Source organism: Anser cygnoides, chromosome 35, assembly GCF_040182565.1.
Source record: "Anser cygnoides isolate HZ-2024a breed goose chromosome 35, Taihu_goose_T2T_genome, whole genome shotgun sequence".
Taxonomy (NCBI): Eukaryota; Metazoa; Chordata; class Aves; order Anseriformes; family Anatidae; genus Anser; species Anser cygnoides.
This window is the reverse complement of record NC_089907.1, coordinates 2,265,239-2,290,086: the sequence shown is the minus strand read 5'-3', so window position 1 is coordinate 2,290,086 and position 24,848 is coordinate 2,265,239. Positions and strand designations below refer to the sequence as shown.

General features: G+C 67.8%; 1 protein-coding gene and 1 long non-coding RNA gene across 2 annotated transcripts in view; one reads left to right on the top strand and one right to left on the bottom strand.

The window, feature by feature from the left end:
• Positions 1-75: 75 nt before the first annotated feature.
• Positions 76-282, bottom strand: LOC136788401 (uncharacterized). The gene is made up of 2 exons (XR_010827197.1): positions 201-282; positions 76-116 (listed from the first exon to the last, which is right to left on the bottom strand). It is a non-coding gene; the product is annotated as an uncharacterized lncRNA (long non-coding RNA).
• A 4,355-nt stretch (positions 283-4,637) lies between these two features.
• The window catches only part of EHMT2 (euchromatic histone lysine methyltransferase 2), a 39,159-nt gene continuing 18,948 nt past the window's right edge, over positions 4,638-24,848 (top strand). The window contains 22 exon segments of the mRNA XM_066986617.1: positions 4,638-4,654; positions 5,082-5,123; positions 5,125-5,158; positions 5,161-5,304; positions 5,411-5,489; positions 6,714-6,836; positions 7,720-7,856; positions 7,942-8,047; positions 9,031-9,186; positions 10,899-11,038; positions 13,169-13,312; positions 16,203-16,310; positions 16,312-16,410; positions 17,827-18,044; positions 19,893-19,975; positions 20,079-20,129; positions 20,132-20,184; positions 21,716-21,838; positions 21,920-22,021; positions 22,101-22,205; positions 24,147-24,258; positions 24,261-24,300. Of these exon segments, the coding sequence (XP_066842718.1) occupies positions 4,638-4,654; positions 5,082-5,123; positions 5,125-5,158; positions 5,161-5,304; positions 5,411-5,489; positions 6,714-6,836; positions 7,720-7,856; positions 7,942-8,047; positions 9,031-9,186; positions 10,899-11,038; positions 13,169-13,312; positions 16,203-16,310; positions 16,312-16,410; positions 17,827-18,044; positions 19,893-19,975; positions 20,079-20,129; positions 20,132-20,184; positions 21,716-21,838; positions 21,920-22,021; positions 22,101-22,205; positions 24,147-24,258; positions 24,261-24,300 (2,216 nt within the window).

Genomic DNA, 24,848 nt, shown 5'->3' with positions numbered 1-24,848 from the left:
TGGCCAACTGGAACGCCGTGGTTGGTCATCGACTGAAGGGTTTGGCCAACTGGAACACCGTGATTGGTCATTGACTGAAGGGTTTGGCCAACCGGAATGCCGTGATTGGTCATTGACTGATGGGTTTGGCCAACCGGAATGCCGTGATTGGTCATTGTCGATGGGTTTGGCCAACTGGAACACCGTGATTGGTCATTGACTGAAGGGTTTGGCCAACTGGAACACCGTGATTGGTCATTGACTGAAGGGTTTGGCCAACTGGAACGCCGTGATTGGTCATTGACTGAAGGGTTTGGCCAACTGGAACGCCGTGGTTGGTCATTGACTGAAGGGTTTGGCCAACCGGAACGCCGTGGTTGGTCATTGGTTGATGGCTTTGGCCAACTGAAATGCTGTGATTGGTCATCGGCTGAAGGACTTGGCCACCAGAAGATTGTCCAATGGGTTTGGCCAACTGGAATGCCATCGTTTGCCATTGGCTGATGTATTTGGCCGGCTGGAACACTGGGGTTGCTCATCGACTGATGGGTTTGGCCAACGGAACATTGTCCGATGGGTTTGGCCAACTGGGACGCTGTGGTTGGTCATCGACTGAAGGGTTTGGCCAACCGGAACGCCGTGATTGGTCATTGACTGAAGGGTTTGGCCAACCGGAACGCCGTGGTTGGTCATTGGTTGATGCCTTTGGTCAACTGGAACGCCGTGGTTGGTCATCAGCTGAAGGGTTTGGCCAACCGGAATGCCGTGATTGGTCATTGGTTGATGGGTTTGGCCAACTGAAATGCTGTGATTGGTCATCGACTGAAGGGTTTGGCCAACAGAACATTGTCCAATGGGTTTGGCCAACTGGAACGCCGTTGTTCGTCATTGGTTGATGGGTTTGGCCAACTGGAACACCGTGGTTGGTCATCGGCTGATGGGTTTGGCCAACCGGAACGCCGTGATTGGTCATTGGTCGATGGGTTCGGCCAACTGGAACACCGTGGTTGGTCATCGGCGGATGGGTTTGGCCAACTGGACATTGGCCAATGGGTTTGGCCAACTGGAACGCCGTGCTTGGTCATCGACTGATGGGATTGGCCAACCAAAATGCCGTCGCTCGTCATTGGCCAATGGATTTAGACGACCGGAACACTGGAACGCCGTGGTTGGTCATCGACTGATGGCTTTGGCCAATGGAACATGGGGTTTGGCCATCGGGAACGCCATCGTTTGTCATTGGCTGATGGGTTTGGCCAACTGGAACGCTGCGCTTGGTCATCGACTGATGGGATTGGCCAACCAGAATGCTGTGGCTCGTCATTGGCCAGTGGATTTGGCCATCAGGAACGCTGTTGTTCGTCATTGGTTGATGGGTTTGGCCAACTGGAACACCGTGGTTGGTCATTGGTTGATGGGTTTGGCCAACCAGAAATTGGCCAATGGGTTTGGCCAACCGGAACACCGTGGTTGGTCATTGGTTGATGGACTTGGCCAACAGAACATTGGGCACTGGGGTTGGCCAACCGGAACGCCGTCGTTCGTCATTGGCCGATGGATTTGGCCAACTGCAACGCCGTGGTTCTTCATTGGCTGATGGGTTTGGCCAACTAGAACAACGCTCGGTCATTGGCTGATGAGTTTGGCCAATCAGAACGTCGTGATTCATCGTTGGCCGACGGGTTTGGCAACCGCAACACCCTCGTTCGTCATTGGCCGATGGGTTTGGCCAACCGGACGTTGAACGACGGATTTAGCCAATCAGAAGGCCGTGGTCCACCGTTGGCCGATGGTTTGGCCAATCAGATGTTGACTGGGGGTTCGGCCAACTGGAACGCCGTCCTTCGTCATTGGCCAATGGGTTTGGCCAGCTGGAACGCCGTGGCTTGTGATTGGCCGATGGGTTTGGCCAGCCCGACGGTTGGGTGGCCCCTTGGGGCGGCTCCTCGCCATTGGACGAGGGGTTCGGCTGTCGTGGGTGCCAAAGATCCTCATTGGACGACGGGCTTGGCCACCTGCAGGCCTCGGCCTCTCATTGGACGATGGGTTCGGCCACCTGGAGGCCTCGGCCTCTCATTGGATGACGAGTTCAGCCAGCTGGAGGCCTTGGCCCCTCATTGGACAACGGTTTGGCCAAGGGGCCGGGCTTGCTTTCGGACAACAGGATTGGCTGCCTGGCCTCTGATGTCATCACGGGGGCGGGGCTCGGCTTTGGGGACACCCGAGGGGACGCTTGTGCCCCCCGGGGGTCCCCGATGTCGGGGCCCCCCTTGGCTTTGGCCTCCAGATTTTGGGGTCCCCCGGTTGGGTGCCCGCCCCCCGGTGGCCTCCAGATTTTGGGGTGGCCCCCAGATTTTGGGGTGGCCCCCCCAGATTTTGGGGTGGCCCCCCCGGGGTCCCCCAGATTTTGGGGTGGCCCCCCCAGATTTTGGGGTGGCCACCTCTCCTGGTGGCCCTCATATTTTGGGGTAGCCCCCCCAGATTTTGGGGTGCCCCCCTCCTGGTGGCCCCCGGATGTGGGGTGGATCCCTGAGATTTTGGGGTGGCCCCCCCAGATTTTGGGGCGTCCTCCTGGGGGGCCCCCAGATTTTGGGGTGTGCCCCCAGATTTTAGGGTGGCCCCCCTGGGGGGCCTCCAGCTTTGCGGTGCCCCCCCCTCCTGGTGGCCCCCAGGTTTTGGGGTGGGCCCCTCGGGAGCCCCCAGATTTTGGGATGGCCCCCGGGGGCCTCCAGCTTTTGGGGTGCCCCCCTCCTGGTGGCCCCCAGCTTTTGGGGGGCTGGGGCCCAGCTGGGGGGTCCCTATGCACCCCCAAAGACCGGGGGGGTCAGGGGGGGTCCCCGTTTCTCCCTGTAGCTCGTAGTGACCGGGGGGGGGGGGTCCTGGGGGGGCTCCGTAGCGTAGAGGAACGAAGGGGGGGGGGATTCGGAGGGGGGGGGGGATTTGGGGGGGGGGGGGGTTTGGGGGGGGGCGTGGGGGGGCGTGGGGGGGGGGGGGGGGGGCCCGGGCTGGGGGGCCGGGGGGGGGGGGGGGGGGGGGGGTGGGGGGGGGCCGCCGGCGGTGCTTTTAGAGATTTTGTAATAAAGGAAAGCGAAAAAAAAAAAACGAGGCGAAAAAGGGCGAAAATGGGAAACGGGGGGGGGGGGGGGGGGGGGAGGGGAGGGAGGGGAGGGGCAGCGCGCGCTCCTCGCTCCCCCGCCCGCTGGAAACAGCCGCCTGGCCACGCCCCCTTCCTAGCCACGCCCCCTCCAAGCCACGCCCCCTCCAAGCCACGCCCACCATAAGCCACGCCCCCTCCCCGTGGCACCGCCCCCTCGCTCCGGCCCTCGGCGGGGCGGGACCGGCGGGCGGCGAGGCCACGCCCCCTCCTCCAGGCCACGCCCCCTCCTCCAGACCACGCCCCCTCTCCAGGCCACGCCCCCCTCCTCCAGGCCACGCCCCCTCCGCGTGACCCCGCCCCCTTTACGTGACCCCGCCCCCCACGCTTTACGCCGTGACGTCAGACGCTGCGCGCGCGGCGCGATGGAGGCGGCGGCGGCCGGCAGCGAGGTACGGGGGGGGGGGGGGGCCGAAAAAAAACCCCCAAAAACCCCAAAATGCCGCAAAATCGCCCCAAAAACCCGCCGGGGGTTTGGGCGACCCCCCCCAAGGGCTTCGGGCCCCCCATCCCCTCCGCACCCCCCCGGGGCCTGGGGCCCCCCTGAGGCCTGGAGCCTCCCCCCCAGTTGCCCCCCCCCCCCCCCCCCCAGTTGCCCCCCCCCGAAGCCCCCCCCCCAAATTTCTGCCCCCCCCGGGCCCCCCTTCCCCAAATTCCTCCCCCGAGGCCTGCAGCCCCCCCCAAGACCTTGCCCCCCCCAAATTGCCCCCCATTGTCCCCCCCGTTGCCCCCCCCAGGAGCCCCCTCCCCAAATTTCTGCCCCCCCTCACCCCTGTGCCCCCCCCGAGGCCTGGAGCCCCCAAATGCCCCCCCCCCAAATTGCCCCCCCCCGTCCAGAAGCCCCCCCCGAAGCTCCCTCCCCAAATTCCCCCCCCCCCAGGAGCCCCCTCCCCAAATTTCTGCCCCCCCCCCCCCCATTTTCCCCCCCTCCCGCCCCCCTCCCCCACCCCTGTACCCCCGAGGCCTGGAGCCCCCCCCCCAAACGCCCCCCCTCAAAACGACCCCCCCCAAATTTCTGCCCCCCCCCAAATTTCTGCCCCCCCAGGACCCTCCGGCGCCCGCGACCCCCGTAGCCGAGGCTCTGGGAGACCCCGGTGAGTGTGGGGGGGCGCGACCCCCCCCCAAAATCCCCCCGAAAATCCCCCCCTCTTTTTATTCCCCCCCCCCCCCCCAAAATTTACCCCCCCCCCCCCCTTTCCTCCAGGGCACCCCCCGGCAGCCCCTCCCCCCCCCTGCACCGAGGCCCCGCCCCCTCCCAGCCCCCCCGCGGGGGGGGGCGGCGGCCCCCCTCCCGCCCCCGGGCCTGAAGACGCGGGGGGGGCAGGGGGAGGGGGAGGGGCGCAGGGGGCGCCCGCCCCAGGCTGGAGGCAGCCCCAAGGGGCTGGCAGGTAAAGGGGGGGGGGGCACAAAAATTTGGGGGGGGGGGGGGGGCAAAAAAATTTGGGGGGGGGGGGGGCAAAAATTTGGGGGGGGGTCCTGGGGGGCAAGGGGGGTTGGGGGGAAAATGGGGGGCTTTGGGGGGTCGGGGGGTTTTGGGGGGTTGGGGGGGGGGCACAAAGGTTTGGGGGGGGGTCTTGGGTGGTCCTGCGGGGGGTGGGGGGCAGAAATTTTGGGGGGGGGGGCACAAAGGTTTTGGGGGGGTCTCTGGGGGGGGGCTGGTGCTTGGGGGGGGCAGGAGATATTTTGGGGGGGGGGGCTGGGGGTTTTGGGGGGGTTGGTTGTCGGGGGGGCTCTTTGGGGGGGGCTCTGCGGCAATTTGGGGGGGTTAATTATTTTTTTTTGAGGGGGGGGTTCAGGGGTCATTTTTGGGGGGGGATTTGTCATTTCGGGGGTCTCTGACCCCTTTCCCCCCCCAAGGCCACGCCACCAAGACCCTGCCGGGCTCCCCGGGCCGGGGGCGGCGGCGGGGGGGGGGGGCTCCACCCCGGCTGCCCCCCCCCCCCCCCAGCCGAGCCAAAATGTCCCTGACGGGGGCCGGGAAGTCCCCCCGGGCAGAGCCTGGCCCTGCGCCTCCTCAGCCTGCCGGGGGGGGGCGGGGGGCCGCCCGCCCCCCCTCCGCCCCCTTCCGCCGACCCCCCGCGCCCCCCGGACCCCCGCGCCCCCCGGACCCCCCCGCCCGCCCCAAGGTGCACCGAGCCCGCAAGACCATGGCCAAGCCCAGCAACGGGCAGGTGAGGTTTTATTTTTGGGGGGGGGGGCGCATTTTGGGGTGGGGGGGTTATTTAAGGGGGGGGGCACCCGCTGGGGCCCCCCCTTGATGCTGCCCCCCCCCCCCAGGTGCCGGAGAAGCGGGTGTCGGAGATGCTGCACTTCCGCGTGGCCGACGAGCTGCGGAGCATCGAGGAGCCGGGTGGGGGCCGGGGGGGCTTAAAAATTATGGGGGGGCGCTTAAAAATTTGGGGGGGGGCGGTTATAAGTTGGGGGCGTAGAGGGAAAATTGGGGGGGTTTGGGGGGCTGGGGGGCCTAAGAGGGGTTTTGGGGGGTTTTGAGCGATTAGGGGGGCTGGAGGGGGCTTAAAAATTGGGGGGCGCTTAAAAATTTGGGGGGGGGGGGTTATAAGGTGGGGGGGCGTAGGAGGAAAATTTGGGGGGGGGGGTTTTGGGGGGCTGGGGGGTCCTAAGAGGGGTTTTGGGGGGGCTGGGGGGAGCCGGGGGGCTTAAAAATTGGGGGGGGGCGCTTAAAAATTTGGGGGGGGGGTTTATAAGTTGGGGGGGCGTAGGAGGAAAATTGGGGGGGTTTGGGGGGCTGGGGGGGGCCTAAGGGGAGATATGGGGGGTTTGGGGGGGTTTCGGGATCTGAAGGGGGGGTCGGGGTCCCTAACGCCCCCCCCCAATTTTGCCCCCCCCAGACCCCCCAAGCGCCCCAAGCTGGGGTACGGCCCCGAGGGGGGCTCCACAAGCGGCTGCAGCGCCCCAGCCCCCGCGCCTCCACTGAGGTACCCCCGGGACCCCCCCCCGGGACCCCTGGGATCCCCCCGGGACCCCCCAGGACCCCCCGGGACCCCCCAACCCCCCCTCAGCCCCCCCCCAACCCCCCCCCGACCCCCCCCCAAACCTCCCCCAGTCCCCCCCCCAAACCCCCCCAACTCCCCTCGAGACCCTCCTAACCCCCCCGGGACCCCCAGGATCTGGAGACCCCCCAACCCCTCAACCCCCCTGGACCCCCCAGGCCCCCCCCGACCCCCCCCCAGACCCCCTTAGCCCCCCCCAACCCCTTTGCCCCCCCAAACCCCCCAAGCCCCCAGCCCCTTTGCCCCCCCCCAAACCCTCCCAGCCCCCCAACCCCCTCCAGGCCCCCCCCAAGACCCCCAAGCCCCCCAAGACCCCCGTTACCCCCCCAACCCCTTTGCCCCCCAGGCCCCCCCAGCCCCCCCCAAGACCCCCAAGCCCCCCCCCAGCCCCTTTGCCCCCCCCAATTCCCCCCTGAGCTCCCCTTGACCCCCCCCAACCCCTCCCAATCCCCCCAACCCCCCCGACCCCCAAGTCCCCCCCAGCCCCCCCTTAGCCCCCCCCAGCCCCCTTGCCCCCCCCCCCCCCCCCCCCCCCCCCCCCAGTGACGCCCCCCCCCCCGGATCACGGTGACGGAGGAGATGGCCGCGCCCCCGCGGGGGGGCCGGGACGAGGTGGGACAGCGAGGGGGGGCGGCTTCTCCCTCTTCTACGACGGCTTCAGCGTGGACGGGCACGGGGACTCGGACAGCAAGGTGGGCACTGGGAGGCACTGGGAGGCACTGGGGGGTCTGGGGGGCTGGGAGGGGTCTGGGGGGGACTGGGGGGATTGGGGGGCACTGGGAGGGACTGGGAGGCACTGGGAGGGGTTTGGGGGGATTGGGGGGCACTGGGAGGGGTCTGGGGGGGACTGGGAGGGGTCTGGGGGGGACTGGGAGGGACTGGGGGGGATTGGGGGGCACTGGGAGGGGTCTGGGAGGGGTCTGGGGGGGTCTGGGGGGACATTGGGGGCACTGGGAGGGACTGGGAGGGGCCTGGGGGGATTGGGGGGGGGTCTGGGAGGGACTGGGAGGGGTTGGGGGGGATTGGGGGACACTGGGAGGGACTGGGAGCAACTGGGAGGGAGTGGGGGGCAATACGGGGGGGTTGGGGGCACTGGGAGGTACTGGGGGGAACTGGGGGGCACTGGGAGGGACTCAGGGTCAATATGGGGGGCACTGGGAGGTACTGGTGGATACTGGGAGGTACTGGGGGATACTGGGAGGGACTTGGGAGGCACTGGGGGTCAACGTAGGGGGAACCGAGGGGCACTGGGAGGGACTGGGGGGGTGATATGGAGGGAACTGGGGGGCACTGGGAGGGATTTGGGGCCAATATGGGGAGCACTGGGAGGTACTGGGGGATACTGGGAGATACTGGGGGATACTGGGAGGGACTGGGGATCAATAGGGGGGTACCGGGAGGTACTGGGGGGCAGTGGGAGGGACTCGGGGTCAATATGGGGGGCACTGGGAGGGAACTGGGGGACACTGGGAGACACTCGGGGTCAATATAAGGGGCAGTGGGAGGGAACTGGTGGATACTGGGAGGAACTGGGGGCTCCCCGCCCCCGCTCACTGGGGGGGGGGGGGGGCGCAGTCGGAGGGCGAGGGCCCGGCGAGGCGCTGAGCGAGGAGGAGGAGGAGGAGGAAGAGGAGGAGGAGGAGGAGGAGGAGGAGGAAGACGAGGAGGAGGAGGAGGAGGAGGACGAGGAGTCGGGCAACGCCTCGGACCGGGTGAGCGGGGGGGGCTTTTGGGGGGGGGGGGGGTCGGGGTTTTTTTTTGGGGGGGGGGTCCTGAGCGTGCCCCCCCCCCCCCCAGAGCGCGTCGAGCGCGCGGCGCAAGGCGCGGCGGCGGTGGAAGGAGAGCCCCTGGCTGAAACCCGCCCGCAAGAGGAAGCGCAAGGAGCCGCGGGGCAAGGAGCGAGGTGGGGGGGGGGGCGGGGGGGGCCGGAATTTGGGGGGGGGGGGGGGGCTGGAATTGGGGGGGGGGGGCGGGGGGCGAGGGGGAGATCGGGGAAGGGGGTTAGAAGGGGGAGGGGGGGGGGAGGGAGGGGCTTAAAAGTGGGGGGGGGGGAAGGGGGGAGCCTTGAAACCGATAAATTTGGGGGGGGGGGCTGGAAACTGATAAATTGGGGGGGGCTGGAAACTGATAAATTGGGGGGGGCTGGAAACTGATAAATTGGGGGGGGGCTGGAAACTGATAAATTGGGGGGGCTGGAAACTGATAAATTGGGGGGGGCCTTGAAACTGATAAATTGGGGGGGGGCTTGAAACTCATAAATTGGGGGGGGGCCTGGAAACTGAGAAATTGGGATGGGGGGGCCTTGAAACGGGGAAATTGGGGAGGGGGAGCCTTAAAACCGATAATTTGGGGAGGGGGGGCCTTGGAAACCGATAAATTTGAGAGGGGGCCTTGAAACTGAGAAATTGGGGAGGGGGGGCCTTGAAACCGATAAATTGGGATGGGGGGCCTTGAAACTCATAAATTGGGGTGGGGGGGCCTTGAAACCGAGAATTTGGGGGAGGGGGAGCCTTGAAACTCATAAATTTGAGGGGGGGCCTGGAAAGTGAGAAATTGGAATGGAATGGGGGCCTTGAAACGGGGAAATTGGGGAGGGGGGCCTTGAAACCAATAAATTGGGATGGGGGCCTTGAAACCAATAAATTGCGGGGGAGGGGGCCTTGAAACCGATAATTTGGGGGAGGGGGGAGCCTTGAAACCGATAAATTTGAGGGGGGGCCTTGAAACTGAGAAATTGGGGAGGGGGGGCCTTGAAACCGAAAAATTGCGGGGGGGGGGGCCCCGAAACTGGAAAATGATGGGGGCTGGGGGGCCTCGAAACCCATAAGCCGGGGGTGGGGGAGCCTCGGGATGGCCGAATTGGGGGGGGAAAATGAAATATTAAAGGGGTGGGGGGGGGGTCGCCCCCCCCCGAGCCCCCCCTGACTGCCCCCCCCAGGGGTGCCCGGAGCCCCCCCGGGGGGCGCCCAGCGAGTACACGGAGGTGCCCCTGGGCTGCCTGCAGCTGCCCCGCGACGGCGCCCGTCTCCCCGCAGCCCCCAGGTGAGGCCCCGCCCCTTACGGCTGGCCACGCCCCCCACGGCGAGGCCACGCCCACCGGTTGGCCCCGCCCACAAAGGCGGCCACGCCCCTATTGAGGCCACGCCCCCCTGCCACACCCCCCAATGGGGTTCTATGGGCATGTCCTGCAGCGAAGCCACGCCCACTCCAGGCTGTGGCCACGCCCACCCGGGGTGTGGCCACGCCCCCACGAAGCCACGCCCCCAAAACATGAGGCCACGCCCCCGCTTGCTGGCCACGCCCCCATTTAGGCCACACCCCCCCCCCCCCCGTGCATTACCTCCACTGGGGGTCAGCCTCCACCTCCCACGTGGAGGCCACGCCCCCTTGGGTTGTGGCCACGCCCCCCAAAGGCCACGCCCACATAGAAGAAGCCACGCCCCCATGCAGGGAAACCACGCCCCCCAATGGCCACGCCCCCAACCAATGGCCACGCCCCCAAACACCCCCGGGCAGTGGCCACACCCCCGAAATAAGCCCCGCCCACAAGCTGTAGCCACGCCCCCACAACAAAGCCACGCCCCTTTGCGACCACGCCCACTCGTGGCCACGCCCCGGTTCCTTTCCCTATGGGATCCCGGCCCTTATCTCGGAGCTGGAAGCCCCGCCCCCTCGCCTAGTGGCCACACCCCCACGCAGAAGCCACGCCCCCTAGTATAAACCACGCCCCCTATAAAGCCACGCCCCCTTTCTCTCTGGCCACGCCCCTTTTTCCCATTCCCTATGGGGTTTCAGCCCTTACCTCCCACCCGGAAGCCACGCCCCCCTGGCTAGTGGCCACGCCCCCCTCGTATAAGCCACGCCCCCCTCGTATAAGCCACGCCCCCCTCCTCTAAGCCACGCCCCTCACATAAGCCACGCCCCCATATAAGCCACGTCCCCATATAAGCCACGCCCTCTCACATAAGCCACGCCCCCTCACATAAGCCACGCCCCCTCACATAAGCCACGCCCCCTCACATAAGCCACGCCCCTCATATAAGCCACGCCCCCTCACATAAGCCACGCCCCCTCATATTAGCCACGCCCCTCACATAAGCCACGCCCCCATATAAGCCACGCCCCCTCGTATAAGCCACGCCCCCTCACATAAGCCACGCCCCCTCACATAAGCCACGCCCCTTCACATAAGCCACGCCCCCTCATACAAGCCACGCCCCCTGCTTCCTGGCCACGCCCCTTTTTAATTTTTTAATGGGATTTCAGCCTGTATTCCCCAGCTGGAAGCCCCGCCCCCTTGACTAGTGGCCACGCCCCCTCGTGCAAGCCCCGCCCCCAAGCAAACCACGCCCACCTAGCAAGCCACGCCCCCAAACAAAGCCCCGCCCCCAACAAGCCCCGCCCCCAAACAAGCCCCGCCCCCAACAAGCCCTGCCCCCAACAAGCCCTGCCCCCAACAAGCCACGCCCCAACAAGCCACGCCCCCAACAAGCCACGCCCCCAACAAGCCACGCCCCAACAAGCCACGCCCCCAACAAACCACGCCCCCCCCCCACAAACCACGCCCCCCCCACAAACCACGCCCCCACAAACCACGCCCCCCACAAGCCCCGCCCCCTCGCTTTGGCCACTCCCCCCAGCCCTACAGAAAGGGGGCGGGGCTCCCCTCCCGGCCCCTCCCCTCCCGGTGGGCGTGGCCCCGGCTGGCCCCGCCCCACGGTGGGCGTGTCCCTAGCGCTGTCCCCGCCCCCCAGGCCCGCGGCTGGGGGCGCTGGAGGCGGAGCGCTTCGAGGAGCTGCCGCTGTGCTCCTGCCGCATGGAGGCGCCCAAGATCGAGCGGCTCAGCCAGGCGGCGCGCAGCCTCTGCATGGCCACCGAGAGCGTCGACGGGCAGGTGGGGGGCTGGGGGGTCCTGGGGGGGTCTTGGGGGGTCCTGGGGGGCTATGGGGGGGGTTATGGGGGGTTACGGGGGGTCCTGGGGGGGGTTATGGGGGGTTATGGGGGGTTACAGGGGGTTATGGGGGGTGCGCAGCCTCTGCATGGCCACCGAGAGCGTCGACGGGCAGGTGGGGGGCACGGGGGGGTCCGGGGGGGCCTGGGGGGTTCTGGGGGGTTACGGGGGGGTTATGGGGGGTTACGGGGGGGGTTATGGGGGGGTTATGGGGGGTTACAGGGGGGTTATGGGGGGTTATGGGGGGTTACAGGGGGGTTATGGGGGGTTATGGGGGGTTACAGGGGCGTTATGGGGGGTTATGGGGGGTTACAGGGGGGTTATGGGGGGGTTATGGGGGGTTACGGGGGGTTACGGGGGGCGCGCAGCCTCTGCATGGCCACCGAGAGCGTCGACGGGCAGGTGGGGGGCTGGGGGGGGCCCGGGGGGTTATGGGGGGTCCTGGGGGGTCCCGGGGGGTTATGGGGGGGTCCTGGGGGGGTTACAGGGGGCTGGGGGGGTTATGGGGGGTTATGGGGGGGTCCTGGGGGGTTACTGGGGGGTTACGGGGGGGCGCGCAGCCTCTGCATGGCCACCGAGAGTGTCGACGGGCAGGTGGGGGGCACGGGGGGGCCTGGGGGGGGTCCGGGGGGTCCTGGGGGGGTTATAGGGGGCTATGGGGGGTTATGGGGGGGTTATGGGGGGTTATGGGGGGGTTACAGGGGGGTTACGGGGGGCGCGCAGCCTCTGCATGGCCACCGAGAGCGTCGACGGGCAGGTGGGGGGCTGGGGGGGGGCCTGGGGGGGGTTATGGGGGGGTTACGGGGGGTCCTGGGGGGTCCTGGGGGGTTATGGGGGGTTATGGGGGGGTTATGGGGGGTTACGGGGGGTTATGGGGGGTTACGGGGGTTACAGGGGGTTATGGGGGGTTATGGGGGGGCTGCGCAGCCTCTGCATGGCCACCGAGAGCGTCGACGGGCAGGTGGGGGGCACGGGGGGGGGCCCGGGGGGGCCTGGGGGGGTCCTGGGGGGTCTTGGGGGGTTTTGGGGGGCTCTTGGGGGGGTTATGGGGGGGGTTATGGGGGGTTACGGGGGGGTTATGGGGGGTTACAGGGGGGTTACGGGGGGCGCGCAGCCTCTGCATGGCCACCGAGAGCGTCGACGGGCAGGTGGGGGGCACGGGGGGGTCTGGGGGGTCCTGGGGGGGTCCCGGGGGGTCCTGGGGGGTCTTGGGGGGTTACAGGGGCCGGGGGGGTTATTGGGGGGGTTATGAGGGGCTATGGGGGGGTCTTGAGGGGCGTTAATGCTACCCCCTATTAATTTACCCCCCGAATAATTTCAACCCCCCCCATTAATTTCACCCCCCGTTAATTTCAACCCCCGCCCTTGAGTTAATCTTACACCCCCCCAATTAACTTCAACCCCCCCCCCAGGTTAATTTTACCCCCCCATTAACTTTAACCCCCCCCCAGGTTAATTTAACCCCCCACATTAACTTCAACCCCCCCAGGTTAATTTTACCCCCCCCCCATTAACTTCAACCCCCCCCCTTGAGTTAATCTTACCCCCCATTAACTTCAACCCCCCAGGTTAATTTTACCCCCCCCATTAACTTCAACCCCCCTTGGGTTAATTTTACCCCCCCCCATTAACTTCAACCCCCCCAATTAATTTTACCCCCCCCATTAACTTCAACCCCCCGGGTTAATTTTACCCCCCAATTAACTTCAACCCCCCCATTTAATCTCCCCCCCTCGATTAACGCCAACCCTCTCCCTCATTAACTTCATCTCCCCCCCTTCCGTTCATTGCCCCCCTCGTTATTTTTGTGTCTCCCCCCCCATGTTAATTGCCCCCCCATGTTAATTACCCCCCCATGTTAATTACCCCCCCATGTTAATTACCCCCATGTTAATTACCCCCCCATGTTAATTACCCCCATGTCAATTACTCCTCCATGTTAATTACCCCTCCATGTTAATTACTCCCCCCGTTAATTCCCCCCTTGTTATTTTTGTGTCTCCCCCCCATGTTAATTCCCCCCATGTTAATTACCCCCCCTGTTAATTACCCCCCGTTAATTGCCCCCCCCAGCTGAGCGGCTGCGGGGGCAGCATCCTGAAGCGGGAGACGATGCGGCCGTCCAGCCGCGTGCCCCTGATGGTGCTGTGCGAGAGCCACCGGGCGCGCATGGTCAAACACCACTGCTGCCCCGGCTGCGGGCACTTCTGCACCGCCGTGAGTCCGGGGGGGCCGGGGGGGGTCCTGGGGGGGGTTGGGGAGGTCCCGGGGGGTCCCGGGGGGTTTGGGGGGGTACGGGGGGGGTACGGGGGGGATTTGGGGTGCTGGGGGCGTGGGGAAGCGGCGCTGCTGCCCCGGCTGCGGGCACTTCTGCACCGCCGTGAGTCCGGGGGGGGCCGGGGGGGGTCCTGGGGGGGGGTCCGGGGGTCCTGGGGGGTCCCGGGGGTTTGGGGGGTACGGGGGGGATATTGGGGGGATTTGGGGGGGTACGGGGGGGGTTAGTGTCCCTAAAAGACCCCAGGGCACTCCTTAGGTCCCCCAAAGACCCCCCCGGGACCCTAAAAACCCCCAGGGACCCCAGGACCCCAAAAACCCCCCCAGGACCCCCAGGGACCCCCAGGACCCCCAAGGGCCCCCAGGACCCCCAAAAACCCCCCAGGACCCCCAGGGACCCCCCCAGGACCCCCCAAAAGCCCCCCAGGACCCCCGAAATACCCCACAGACCCCCTTTGGAGACCCTGCGGCGCCCCTAAAAGCCCCCCAGGGCACCTTTGGGGACCCCCGGGACCCCCCCAAAGGCCCCCCAGGGACCCCCAGAACCCCCGGGGACCCCGTAGGGACCCCCAAAGGCCCCCCAGGACCCCCAGAAGCCCCCAGGACCCCCCCCCAAAGCCCCCCAGGACCCCCAAAAGCCCCCCCGGACCCCCAAACGCCCTCTCTGGAGACCCTGCGGTGGCCCTAAAAGACCCCAAGGCACCTTTTGGGTCCCCCAGACACCCCAAGACCCCCTTTTAGGGACCCCAGGACCCCCAAAGGCCCCCAGGGACCCCGTAGGGACCCCTAGGGACCCCAAAAGCCCCCAAAAGCCCCCCTGACCCCCCGGCCCCCCAGGGGAGACGTTCCTGGAGCCCCACCCCAACACGTTCATTGCATTTGGGACCCCCAGGGACCCCCAAAACACCCCCAGGGCCCCTTTTAGGACCCCCAGAGCCCCCCAGGGACCCCGTAGGGACCCCCTAGGGACCCCAAAAGCCCCCCTGACCCCCCCCCCGACCCCCCCCCGGCCCCCCCCCCCCCCAGGGGACATTCCTGGAGCGCCACCCCAACACGTTCGTTGCACTCGGGACCCCCAGGGACCCCCAAAACACCCCCAGGGCCCCTTTTAGGACCCCCAAACCCCCAGGGACCCCCCAGGGACCCCATAGGGACCCCCTAGGGACCCCAAAAGCCCCCTTTACCCCCCGACCCCCCCCCGACCCCCCGGCCCCCCCAGGGGACGTTCCTGGAGCCCCACCCCAACGTGCGCATCGGAGTTGGGACCCCCAGGGACCCCCAGGGACCCCCAGGGCACCCCCCAGGGACCCCTTTTAGGACCCCCAAAGCCCCCAGGGACCCCGTAGGGACCCTAGGGACCCCAAAAGCCCCCTTTAGCCCCCCCTGACCCCCCCGGCCCCCCAGGGGACGTTCCTGGAGCACCCCCTGATGTGCGCATCGCAGCTGGGACCCCCAGGGACCCCCAGGGACCCCCAGGGCACCTTTTAGGGACCCCAGGACCCCCAAAAGCCCCCCAGGGACCCCGTAGGGACCCCTAGGGACCCCAAAAGCCCCCTTAGCCCCCCCCCCCGACCCCCGGAGATGTTCCTGGAGCACCCCCTGACATGTGCATCGCAGCTGGGACCCCCAGGGACCCCCAAAACACCCCCAGGACCCCCCAAAGGCCCCCAGGGACCCCCAGAGCCCCCAGGGACCCCTAGGGATCCCATAGGGACCCCAAAAGCCCCCCCGACCCCCCCGGCCCCCAGGGGATGTTCCTGGAGCACCCCCCGACACATTCATTGCATTTGGGACCCCCAGGGACCCCCAAAACACCCCCAGGGCCCCTTTTAGGTCCCCTATAACCCCCCAGGGACCCCGTAGGGACCCCCTAGGGACCCCAAAAGCCCCCTGACCCCCCCCTGACCCCCCCGGCCCCCCCCCCCCCCCCAGGGGACATTCCTGGAGCGCCACCCCAACACGTTCGTTGCACTCGGGACCCCCAGGGACCCCCAAAACACCCCCCAGGGCCCCTTTTAGGACCCCCAAACCCCCCAGGGACCCCCAGGGACCCCATAGGGACCCCTAGGGACCCCAAAAGCCCCCTTTACCCCCCCCCGACCCCCGACCCCCCGGCCCCCCCAGGGGACGTTCCTGGAGCCCCACCCCGACGTGCGCATCGGAGTTGGGACCCCCAGGGACCCCCAGGGACCCCCAGGGCACCTTTTAGGGACCCCAGGACCCCCCAAAAGCCCCCAGGGACCCCGTAGGGACCCCTAGGGACCCCAAAAGCCCCCTTTAGCCCCCCCGGCCCCCCGGCCCCCCCAGGGGATGTTCCTGGAGCACCCCCCGACGTGCGCATCGGAGTTGGGACCCCCAGGGACCCCCAGGGACCCCCAAAACACCCCCAGGGCCCCTTTTAGGACCCCCAAAACCCCCAGGAACCCCGTAGGGACCCCATAGGGACCCCGTAGGGACCCCAAAAGCCCCCCTGACCCCCCCGGCCCCCCCCCCCGCAGGGGACGTTCCTGGAGTGCCACCCCAACACGTTCATTGCACTTGGGACCCCCAGGGACCCCAGAACACCCCCAGGACCCCTTTTAGGACCCCCAGGACCCCCAGGGACCCCCCAGGGACCCCATAGGGACCCCAAAGCCCCCCTGACCCCCCTGACCCCCCGGCCCCCCCCAGGGACATTCCTGGAGCGCCACCCCGACGTGCGCATCGGAGTTGGGACCCCAGGGACCCCAGGGACCCCAAAACACCCCCAGGGCCCCTTTTAGGACCCCCAGGACCCCCAGGGACCCCATAGGGACCCCAAAAGCCCCCCTGACCCCCCCCCCCCGGCCCCCAGGGGACGTTCCTGGAGTGCCACCCCGACGTGCGCATCGGGCACCGCTTCCACCGGGGCTGCGTCTCGCAGCTCAACGGGATGATTTTCTGCCCGCACTGCGGCGAGGAGCGCCTCCGAGGCGCAGGAGGTGACCCTGCCCCGCGCCGACGGCGCCCCCGGGACCCCCCCCCTCCGCCGCCGCCGCCGCCGCCCCGAGCCCCGGCGCCGCGCCCCGCCGCCCCCGGCCCGACGCTGCCCCCACCCCCAGGTATTTTTTTTGGGGGGGGGGGGGGGGGGGGTGGGGGGTGGGGTGGGGGGGTCTTGAAAGGGGTTGGGGGGTGTGGGGGGGGGGTCTGAAGGGGGCTAGAGGGGGGTCTGGGGGGGCTAAAGGGGTTTGGGGGGGCGTAAAGGGGTCTGGGGGGTTCTGAAGGGGTCTGGAGAGGTCTAAAGGGGTCTGGGGGGGTCTGGGGGGGTCTGGAGGGGGCTGGGGGGTCCTAAAGGGGTTGGGGGGGCTGGGGGGTCTAAAGGGGGCTGGGGGGTCTGGGGGGGGGGGGCTAAAGGGGTTTGGGGGGGGGTCTAAAGGGGTCTGGGGGGATCTGGGGGGGTCTGAAGGGGGCAGGGGGGTCCTAAAGGGGTTTGGGGGGGTCTGGGGGGGTCTGAAAGGGGCTGGGGGGTCTAAAGGGGGCTGGGGGGGTCCTAAAGGGGTTGGGGGGGTCTGGGGGGGCTAAAGGGGTCTGGGGGGGTCTAGAGGAGGCTGGGGGGTCCTAAGGGGGTTTCGGGGTATGGGGGGGGGCTAAAGGTTTTGGGGGGTCATAAAGGGGTTTTGGGGGGGTCTGGGGGGGGGGCTAAAGGGGTTTGGGGGGGGTCTGGGGGGGGCTGTAAGGGGTCTGGGGGGGGTCTCAAAGGTTTGGGGGGGTCTCAAAGGATTTGGGGGGGTCTCAAGGGGTTGGGGGGGGTCTCAGAGGATTTGGGGGGGTCTCAAGGGATTTGGGGGGGTCTCAGAGGATTTGGGGGGGTCTCAGGGAATTTGGGGGGGGGTCTCAGAGGATTTGGGGGGTCTCAGAGGATTTGGGGGGGTCTCAGGGGATTTGGGGGGGGTCTCAGAGGATTTGGGGGGGGGGTCTCAAGGAATTTGGGGGGTCTCAAAGGATTTGGGGGGGGTCTCAGGGGATTTGGGGGGTCTCAGGGGATTTGGGGGGTCTCAGAGGATTTGGGGGGGGGGTCTCAGAGGATTTGGGGGGGGTCTCAGAGGATTTGGGGGGTCTCAGGGGATTTGGGGGGGTCTCAGGGGATTTGGGGGGTCTCAGAGGATTTGGGGGGTCTCAGAGGATTTGGGGGGTCTCAGAGGATTTGGGGGGTCTCAGGGGATTTGGGGGGTCTCAGGGGATTTGGGGGGTCTCAGAGGGATTTGGGGGGGTCTCAGAGGATTTGGGGGGGGTCTCAGAGGATTTGGGGGGGGTCTCAGAGGATTTGGGGGGGTCTCAGGGGATTTGGGGGGGTCTCAAAGGATTTGGGGGGGTCTCAGGGGATTTGGGGGGGTCTCAGGGGATTTGGGGGGGTCTCAGGGGATTTGGGGGGGTCTCAGGGGATTTGGGGGGTCTCAGGGGATTTGGGGGGGGTCTCAGGGGATTTGGGGGGGTCTCAGGGGATTTGGGGGGTCTCTAAGCTCCCCCCCCCCAGCGCACGCATGCGGGGGCAGGGCGAGGGCCGCGCGCCCCCCGGACCCCCGCGCGGAGCCCATCGACAGCTCGGGGGGCCGGCGCTGGCCCTGCCCTCGGGGGCCGCGCTCTCGGCGCGGGGGCTGGCGCCCGGCCCCGCCCGCGACCTCCTGGAGAAGGCGCTGGTGGTGCAGGAGGCCGACAGGTGGGGCCCAAAATCCCCGGAATTCCACCCAAAAATCCGACCCCCCCCCATAAAGCCCCATGGAAGTGCGGGAGGTTGGGTGGTTGGTCCCAAATCTGCCCGAAATTCCCCCAAAATTCCCCAAATCCATCCCAAATCCTTCTTACGGTCCTATAACGGTGCAGGAGAACAAGAGGTTGGTCCCAAAATCCCCGGAATTCCACCCAAAAATCCACCCCCCCCCCATAAAGCCCCCATAGAAGTGCGGGAGGTTGGGCGTTATGCCCAAAAACGCCCGAAATTCCCCCAAAATTCCCCCCAAATCCATCCCAAATCCTTCCTATTGCCATATAACGGTGCAGGAGGCTGACAGGTGGGGCCCAAAATCCCCGGAATTCCACCCAAAAATCCGCCCCCATAAAGCCCCATGGAAGTGCGGGAGGTTGGGTGGTTGGTCCCAAATCTGCCCGAAATTCCCCCAAAATTCCCCCCAAATCCATCCCAAATCCTTCTTACGGCCATATAACGGTGTAGGAGAACAAGAGGTTGGTCCCAAAATCCCCGAATTCCACCCAAAAATCCGCCCCCAAAAAAAAACCCATAGAAGTGCAGGAGGTTGGGTGGTTGGTCCCAAATCTGCCCTAAATTCCCCCAAAATCCATCCCAAATCCATCCCAAATCCTTTCTATTGCCATATAACGGTGCAGGAGGCCGACAGGTGGGGCCCAAAATCCCCGGAATTCCACCCAAAAATCCGCCCCCCCCCATAAAGCCCCATGGAAGCGCGGGAGGTTGAGCGTTAGGCCCAAAACCGCCCGAAATTCCCCAAAATTCCCCCCAAATCCATCCCAAATCCTTCTTACGGCCCTATAACGGTGCAGGAGGCCAGAGGTTGGTCCCAAAATCGCCAGAATTTCACCCAAAAATCCGCCCCCCCCCCCATAAAGCCCTGTAGCATTGCAATAGAGCAAAAGGCTGGTCCCAAATCTGCCCCAATTTCACCCAAAATCCCCCCCAGTTCCCTCCGCGGGCTCTGGGAGCTGCTGGGGCTCCCAGTATGGCCCCAGTGCTCCCAGTATGGCCCCAGTGCTCCCAGTATGGCCCCGGTAGTGCTCCCAGTACACCCCCCACCCCAGTGTCCCCTCCCAGTCCCCCCATCACTCCCCAGTCCCCCCCTTCCCCTCCCCACTTGCTCTGGGGTCCGTCCCAGTCCCTCCCAGTGCCTCCCAGTACTCCCAGTACGGCCCTACTAGTTCTCCCAGTACACCGCCCTCACCCCAGTGACCCCTCCCAGTACCCCCCATCACTCCCAGTCCCCCCCTCCCCTCCCCACTTGCTCAGAGCCCCCCCAACCCCTCCCAGTCCCTCCCAGTTCCCCCCCACCCCCTCCCAGTCCCTCCCAGTCCCTCCCAGTGCTCCCAGTACCCCCTCATCCTTTCCAGTCCCACCCCCTATCACTCCCAGTCCCCCCCTCCTCCCCTCCCCACTTGCTCTGGGCCCCCCCCACCCCCCCCTCCCAGTCCCCCCAGCCCCCCCCACCCCCTCCCCAGTCCCTCCCAGTGCCTCCCAGTGCTCCCAGTACCCCCTCATCCTTTCCAGTCCCACCCCCCATCACTCCCAGTCCCCCCCCTCCCCTCCCCACTTGCTCAGAGCCCCCCAACCCCCCCAGTCCCCCCAGTCCCCCCCCACCCCCTCCCAGTCCCTCCCAGTGCCTCCCAGTGCTCCCAGTACCCCTCATCCTTTCCAGTCCCACCCCCTATCACTCCCCAGTCCCCCTCCCTCCCCTCCCCACTTACTCTGGGCCCCCCCAACCCCTCCCAGTCCCTCCCAGTGCCTCCCAGTGCTCCCAGTATGCCCCCCCCCCCGCAGGCGCAAGAAGCTGCGCTTCCACCCGCGCCAGCTCTACCTCTCGGTGAAGCAGGGCGAGCTGCAGAAGGTGGTGCTCATGCTGCGTGAGTCCCCCCGTTATTATTTTTTTTTGGGGGGGGGGGGGTTCCTGAAGCCCCCCCCCCAATTTAACGCCCCCCCCCCGCCCCCTGTGCCCCCCCCCCCCAGTGGACAACCTGGACCCCAACTTCCAGAGCGACGCGCAGAGCAAGCGCACCCCCTGCACGCCGCCGCCCAGAAGGGCTACCTGGAGATCTGCCACCTCCTGCTGCAGGTGGGGGGGGGGGCCGGGGGGTCCTGGGGGGTCCGGGGGGTCCTGGGGGGCTTGGGGGGTCCTGGGGGGCTTGGGGGGTCCTGGGGGCTTCTGGGGGGGTCCTGGGGGTCCTGGGGGGCTTCGGGGGCCCTGGGGGGTTCAGGGGGCTGGGGGCTCCGTGGGGTGCTTTGGGGTTGTTATTTGGTGGTAAAGGGGGGGCTGGGGGCTTCAGAGTAATTCGGGGGGTCTGGGGGGTCTTTGGGGGTCTGGGGGGGTCTTGGGGGTCTTGGGGGGGTCCTGGGGGCTTCTGGGGGGCTTCGGGGGCCCTGGGGGGTTCAGGGGGGCTGGGGGCTCCGTGGGGTGCTTTGGGGTTGTTATTTGGTGGTAAAGGGGGGCTGGGGGCTTCAGAGTAATTCGGGGGGGTCTGGGGGGGGGTCTTTGGGGGTCTGGGGGGTCTTGGGGGTCTTGGGGGGTCCTGGGGGCTTCTGGGGGGCTTCGGGGGCCCTGGGGGGTTCAGGGGGGCTGGGGGGCTCCGTGGGGTGCTTTGGGGTTGTTATTTGGTGGTAAAGGGGGGCTGGGGGCTTCAGAGTAATTCGGGGGGGTCTGGGGGGGTCTTTGGGGGTCTGGGGGGGTCTTGGGGGTCTTGGGGGGTCCTGGGGGCTTCTGGGGGGCTTCGGGGGGCCCTGGGGGGTTCAGGGGGCTGGGGGGCTCCGTGGGGTGCTTTGGGGTTGTTATTTGGTGGTAAAGGGGGGCTGGGGGCTTCAGAGTAATTCGGGGGGGTCTGGGGGGGGGTCTTTGGGGGTCTGGGGGGGTCTTGGGGGTCTTGGGGGGTCCTGGGGGCTTCTGGGGGGCTTCGGGGGGGCCCTGGGGGGTTCAGGGGGCTGGGGGCTCCGTGGGGTGCTTTGGGGTTGTTATTTGGTGGTAAAGGGGGGGCTGGGGGCTTCAGAGTAATTCGGGGGGGTCTGGGGGGGTCTTGGGGGGGGTCTTGGGGGGTCCTGGGGGGTCCTGGGGGGGCTTCTGGGGGGCTGGGGGGTCCCTGGGGGTTTTTAGGGGGTCTGGGGGGGTCAATGGGGTGCCCTGGGGTCCTGCCTGCTCCTAAAGGGGGATCTGGGGGGGTCCCTGAATTTGGGGGGGTCCCTGAATTTTGGGGGGGGTCCCTGAATTTGGGGGGTCCCTGAATTTGGGGGGGTCCCTGAATTTGGGGGGTCCCTGAATTTGGGAGGGGTCCCTCTATTTTGGGGGGTGGTCTGGGGGGGGTCCTGGGGTTTTGGGGGGGGGTCCTGGGGGTCTGGGGGGGATCAATGGGGTGCGCTGGGGTCCTGCCTGCTGCTAAATGGGGGGAGCTGGGGGGGTCCCTGAATTTGGGGGTCCCTGAATTTGGGGGGTCCCTGAATTTGGGGGGGGGTCCCTGAATTTGGGGGGGTCCCTCTATTTTGGGGGGGGTCCCTGAATTTGGGGGGGGGTCCCTGAATTTGGGGGGGGTCCCTCTGTTTTGGGGGGGGGGTCCCTCTATTTGGGGGGGGGGTCCCTGATGCCCCCCCCCCCCCCGCAGGCGGGCGCCAACATCAACGCGACGGACAAGCTGCGCCGCACGCCGCTGATGGAGGCGGTGGCCAACAACCACGTGGAGGCGGCGCGCTACATGGTGCGGCGCGGCGGCTGCGTCTACAGCAAGGTGGGCGGGGCCGTGACGTCATCGCCCCCCGGTGACGTCACCGACCCCACCGTGACGTCATAACTCGCCCCCACCCCCCAGGAGGAGGACGGGTCTACCTGCCTCCACCACGCGGCCAAGAACGGCAACCTGGAGATGGTCGACCTCTTGTTGGCCACCGGGCAAGTGGACGTCAACGCGCAGGTTTGGGGGGGTCTGGGGGCAATTGGGGGGGGGTCTCGGGGTCGTGGGGGGGGGGGTTCTGACCCCCTGCCCCCCCTAGGATAACGGCGGGTGGACCCCCATCATCTGGGCGGCCGAGCACAAGCACATCGAGGTCATCCGGCGGCTGCTGACGCGCGGCGCCGACGTCACCCTGACCGATAACGTGAGCGGGGGAACCCCGGGGGCAATTCGGGGACACCCCCCCCCCGGGGGGCGGTCGGGGACACCCCCGGGGCGGTTTGGGGCCCCTGGGGCAGGTTGGGGAACCCCGGGGCAGTTTGGGGCACCCCCGGGGCAGGTTGGGGGCTCCCCCAGTGCAGGTTGGGGACCCTTGGGGTAATATGGGGGCCCCCTGGGGGCAATTTGGGGACCCCAGGGGTAATTTTGGGACCCCCCCGGGGCGGTTTGGGGCCCCCGGGGCAGGTTGGGGGCACCTTCGAGGCAATTTGGGGCTCCCCCGGGGCAGTTTGGGGCACCCTCGAGTGCAGTTTGGGGACCCCTGGGGCAATTTGGGGCTCCCCGGGGCAGGTTGGGGACCCTGGGGGTAATATGGGGGCCCCCGGGGCAATTTGGGGACCCCCGGGGTAATTTTGGGGCCCCCCCGGGGCAGTTTGGGGCTCCCCTGGGGCAGTTTGGGACCCCCTGGGGCAGTTTGGAGCCCCCCACCTCCCCCGGTGCTGTTCTGAGCCCCCAAGCTCGGTCTGGGGCCCCCCAGGGGTAGTTCTGAGCCCCCCGGGGTGGTTCTGAGCCCCCAAGCTCGGTTTTGAGCCCCCACCTCCCCCAGGCGTGGCTCTGAGCCCCCCAAGCTTGGTTTGGGACCCCCGGGTTGGTTCTGAGCCCCCAATCTGGGTTCGGAGCCCCCAACTCCCCCGAGCTGGGTTTGGAGCCCCTCGGGGTGGTTCGGAGCCCCCCAGGGTGGTTCTGAGGCCCCCAAGCTTGGTTTGGAGCCCCCCAAGTCCTGTTTGGAGCCCCCAACTCCCCCCAAGCTGGGTTCTGAGCCCCCCGGGGTGGCTCTGAGCCCCCCAAGTCGGGTTCGGAGCCCCCACCTCCCCCCAAGCTGGGTTTGGAGCCCCCAGCTCCCCCTAAGCTTAGTTTTGAGACCCCCCCACCTCCCCCACGCTGGGTTCTGAGCCCCCGGGGTGGTTCTGAGCCCCCTGGGGGTGGCTCGGAGCCCCCCAGTGTGGGTTCGGAGCCCCCAGGCGTGGCTCTGAGCCCCCAAGTCCTGTTTAGAGCCCCCCAACTCCCCCCAAGCTGGGTTCTGAGCCCCCCAGGGGTGGCTCTGAGCCCCCAAGCTGGGTTCGGAGCCCCCCGAGGTGGTTCTGAGCCCCCCAAGCTCAGTCTGGGGCCCCCCAGGCGTGGTTCTGAGCCCCCAGGGGTGGCTCTGAGCCCCCAAGCTGGGTTTGGAGCCCCCCAACTCCCCCTAAGCTTGGTTTGAGCCCCCACCTCCCCCCAAGCTGGGTTTGGAGCCCCCCGGTGCTGTTCTGAGCCCCCAGGGGTGGCTCTGAGCCCCCCAAGCTCGGTTTTGAGCCCCCCACCTCCCCCCAAGCTGGGTTTGGAGCCCCCCGGTGCTGTTCTGAGCCCCCCAAGCTCGGTCTGGGGCCCCCGGGGTGGTTCTGAGCCCCCCAGGGGTGGCTCTGAGGCCCCCAAGCCCTGTTTAGAGCCCCCCCAACTCCCCCTAAGCTGGGTCTGGAGCCCCCCGGGGTGGTTCTGAGCCCCCAAGCTGGGTTCGGAGCCCCCCACCTCCCCCCAGGCTGCGTTCTGAGCCCCCAGGGGTGGTTCTGAGCCCCCCAAGCGCTGTTTAGAGCCCCCAACTCCCCCTAAGCTGGGTTCGGAGCCCCCCAGGTGTGGTTCTGAGCCCCCACCTCCCCCCAAGCTGGGTTTGGAGCCCCCAACTCCCCCCAAGTGTGGTTTGGAGCCCCCAGGGGTGGCTCTGAGCCCCCCAAGCTCGGTTTTGAGCCCCCCACCTCCCCCCCAAGCTGGGTTCGGAGCCCCCCAGGTGTGGTTCTGAGCCCCCACCTCCCCCAAGCTGGGTTCTGAGCCCCCTGGGGGGTGGCTCGGAGCCCCCGTGTGGGTGCGGAGCCCCCCCGACGGCACGGTGCCGCAGGAGGAGAACATCTGCCTGCACTGGGCCTCGTTCACCGGCAGCGCCGAGATCGCCGAGGTGCTGCTGAACGCGCAGTGCGACCTGCACGCCGTCAACTTCCACGGGGACACCCCCTGCACATCGCCGCCCGCGAGAGCTACCACGACTGCGTCATGTGGGGCCGGGGGGGGGGGGGGGGGGGGGGTCTGGGGGGGCTACGGGGGGGGGGGGCTACGGGGGTCTGGGGGGGTTTGGAGGGGGGGGGGGTTCTGGGGGGGGGTTTGGGGGGGGGGGGTTTGGGGGGCTACGGGGGGTCTGGGGGGTTTGGGGGGGCTACGGGGGGTCTGGGGGGGGTTTGGGGGGCTACGGGGGGTCTGGGGGGGGTTGGGGGGCTACGGGGGTTTGGGGGGGCTACGGGGGGTTTGGGGGGGGGGTTTGGGGGCTGGGAGGGGTGTGGGGGGGTCCTGGGGGGGGGGCTACGGGGGTCTGGGGGGGTCTGGGGGGTTGGGGGGTTGGGGGGGTGGGGGGGGGGGTTGGGGGGTCCTGGGGGGCTTGGGGGGGGGGGGGGTTGGGGGGGCTGGGGGGGGGTCTGGGGGGGCTTTGGGGGGGCTACGGGGGGTCTGGGGGGGTTTGGGCGGGTCCTGGGGGCTATGGGGGGGGGTTGGGGTGGGGGGGGGGTTTGGGGCTGGGGGTCTGGGGGGTAGGCTGGTTGGGCTACGGGGG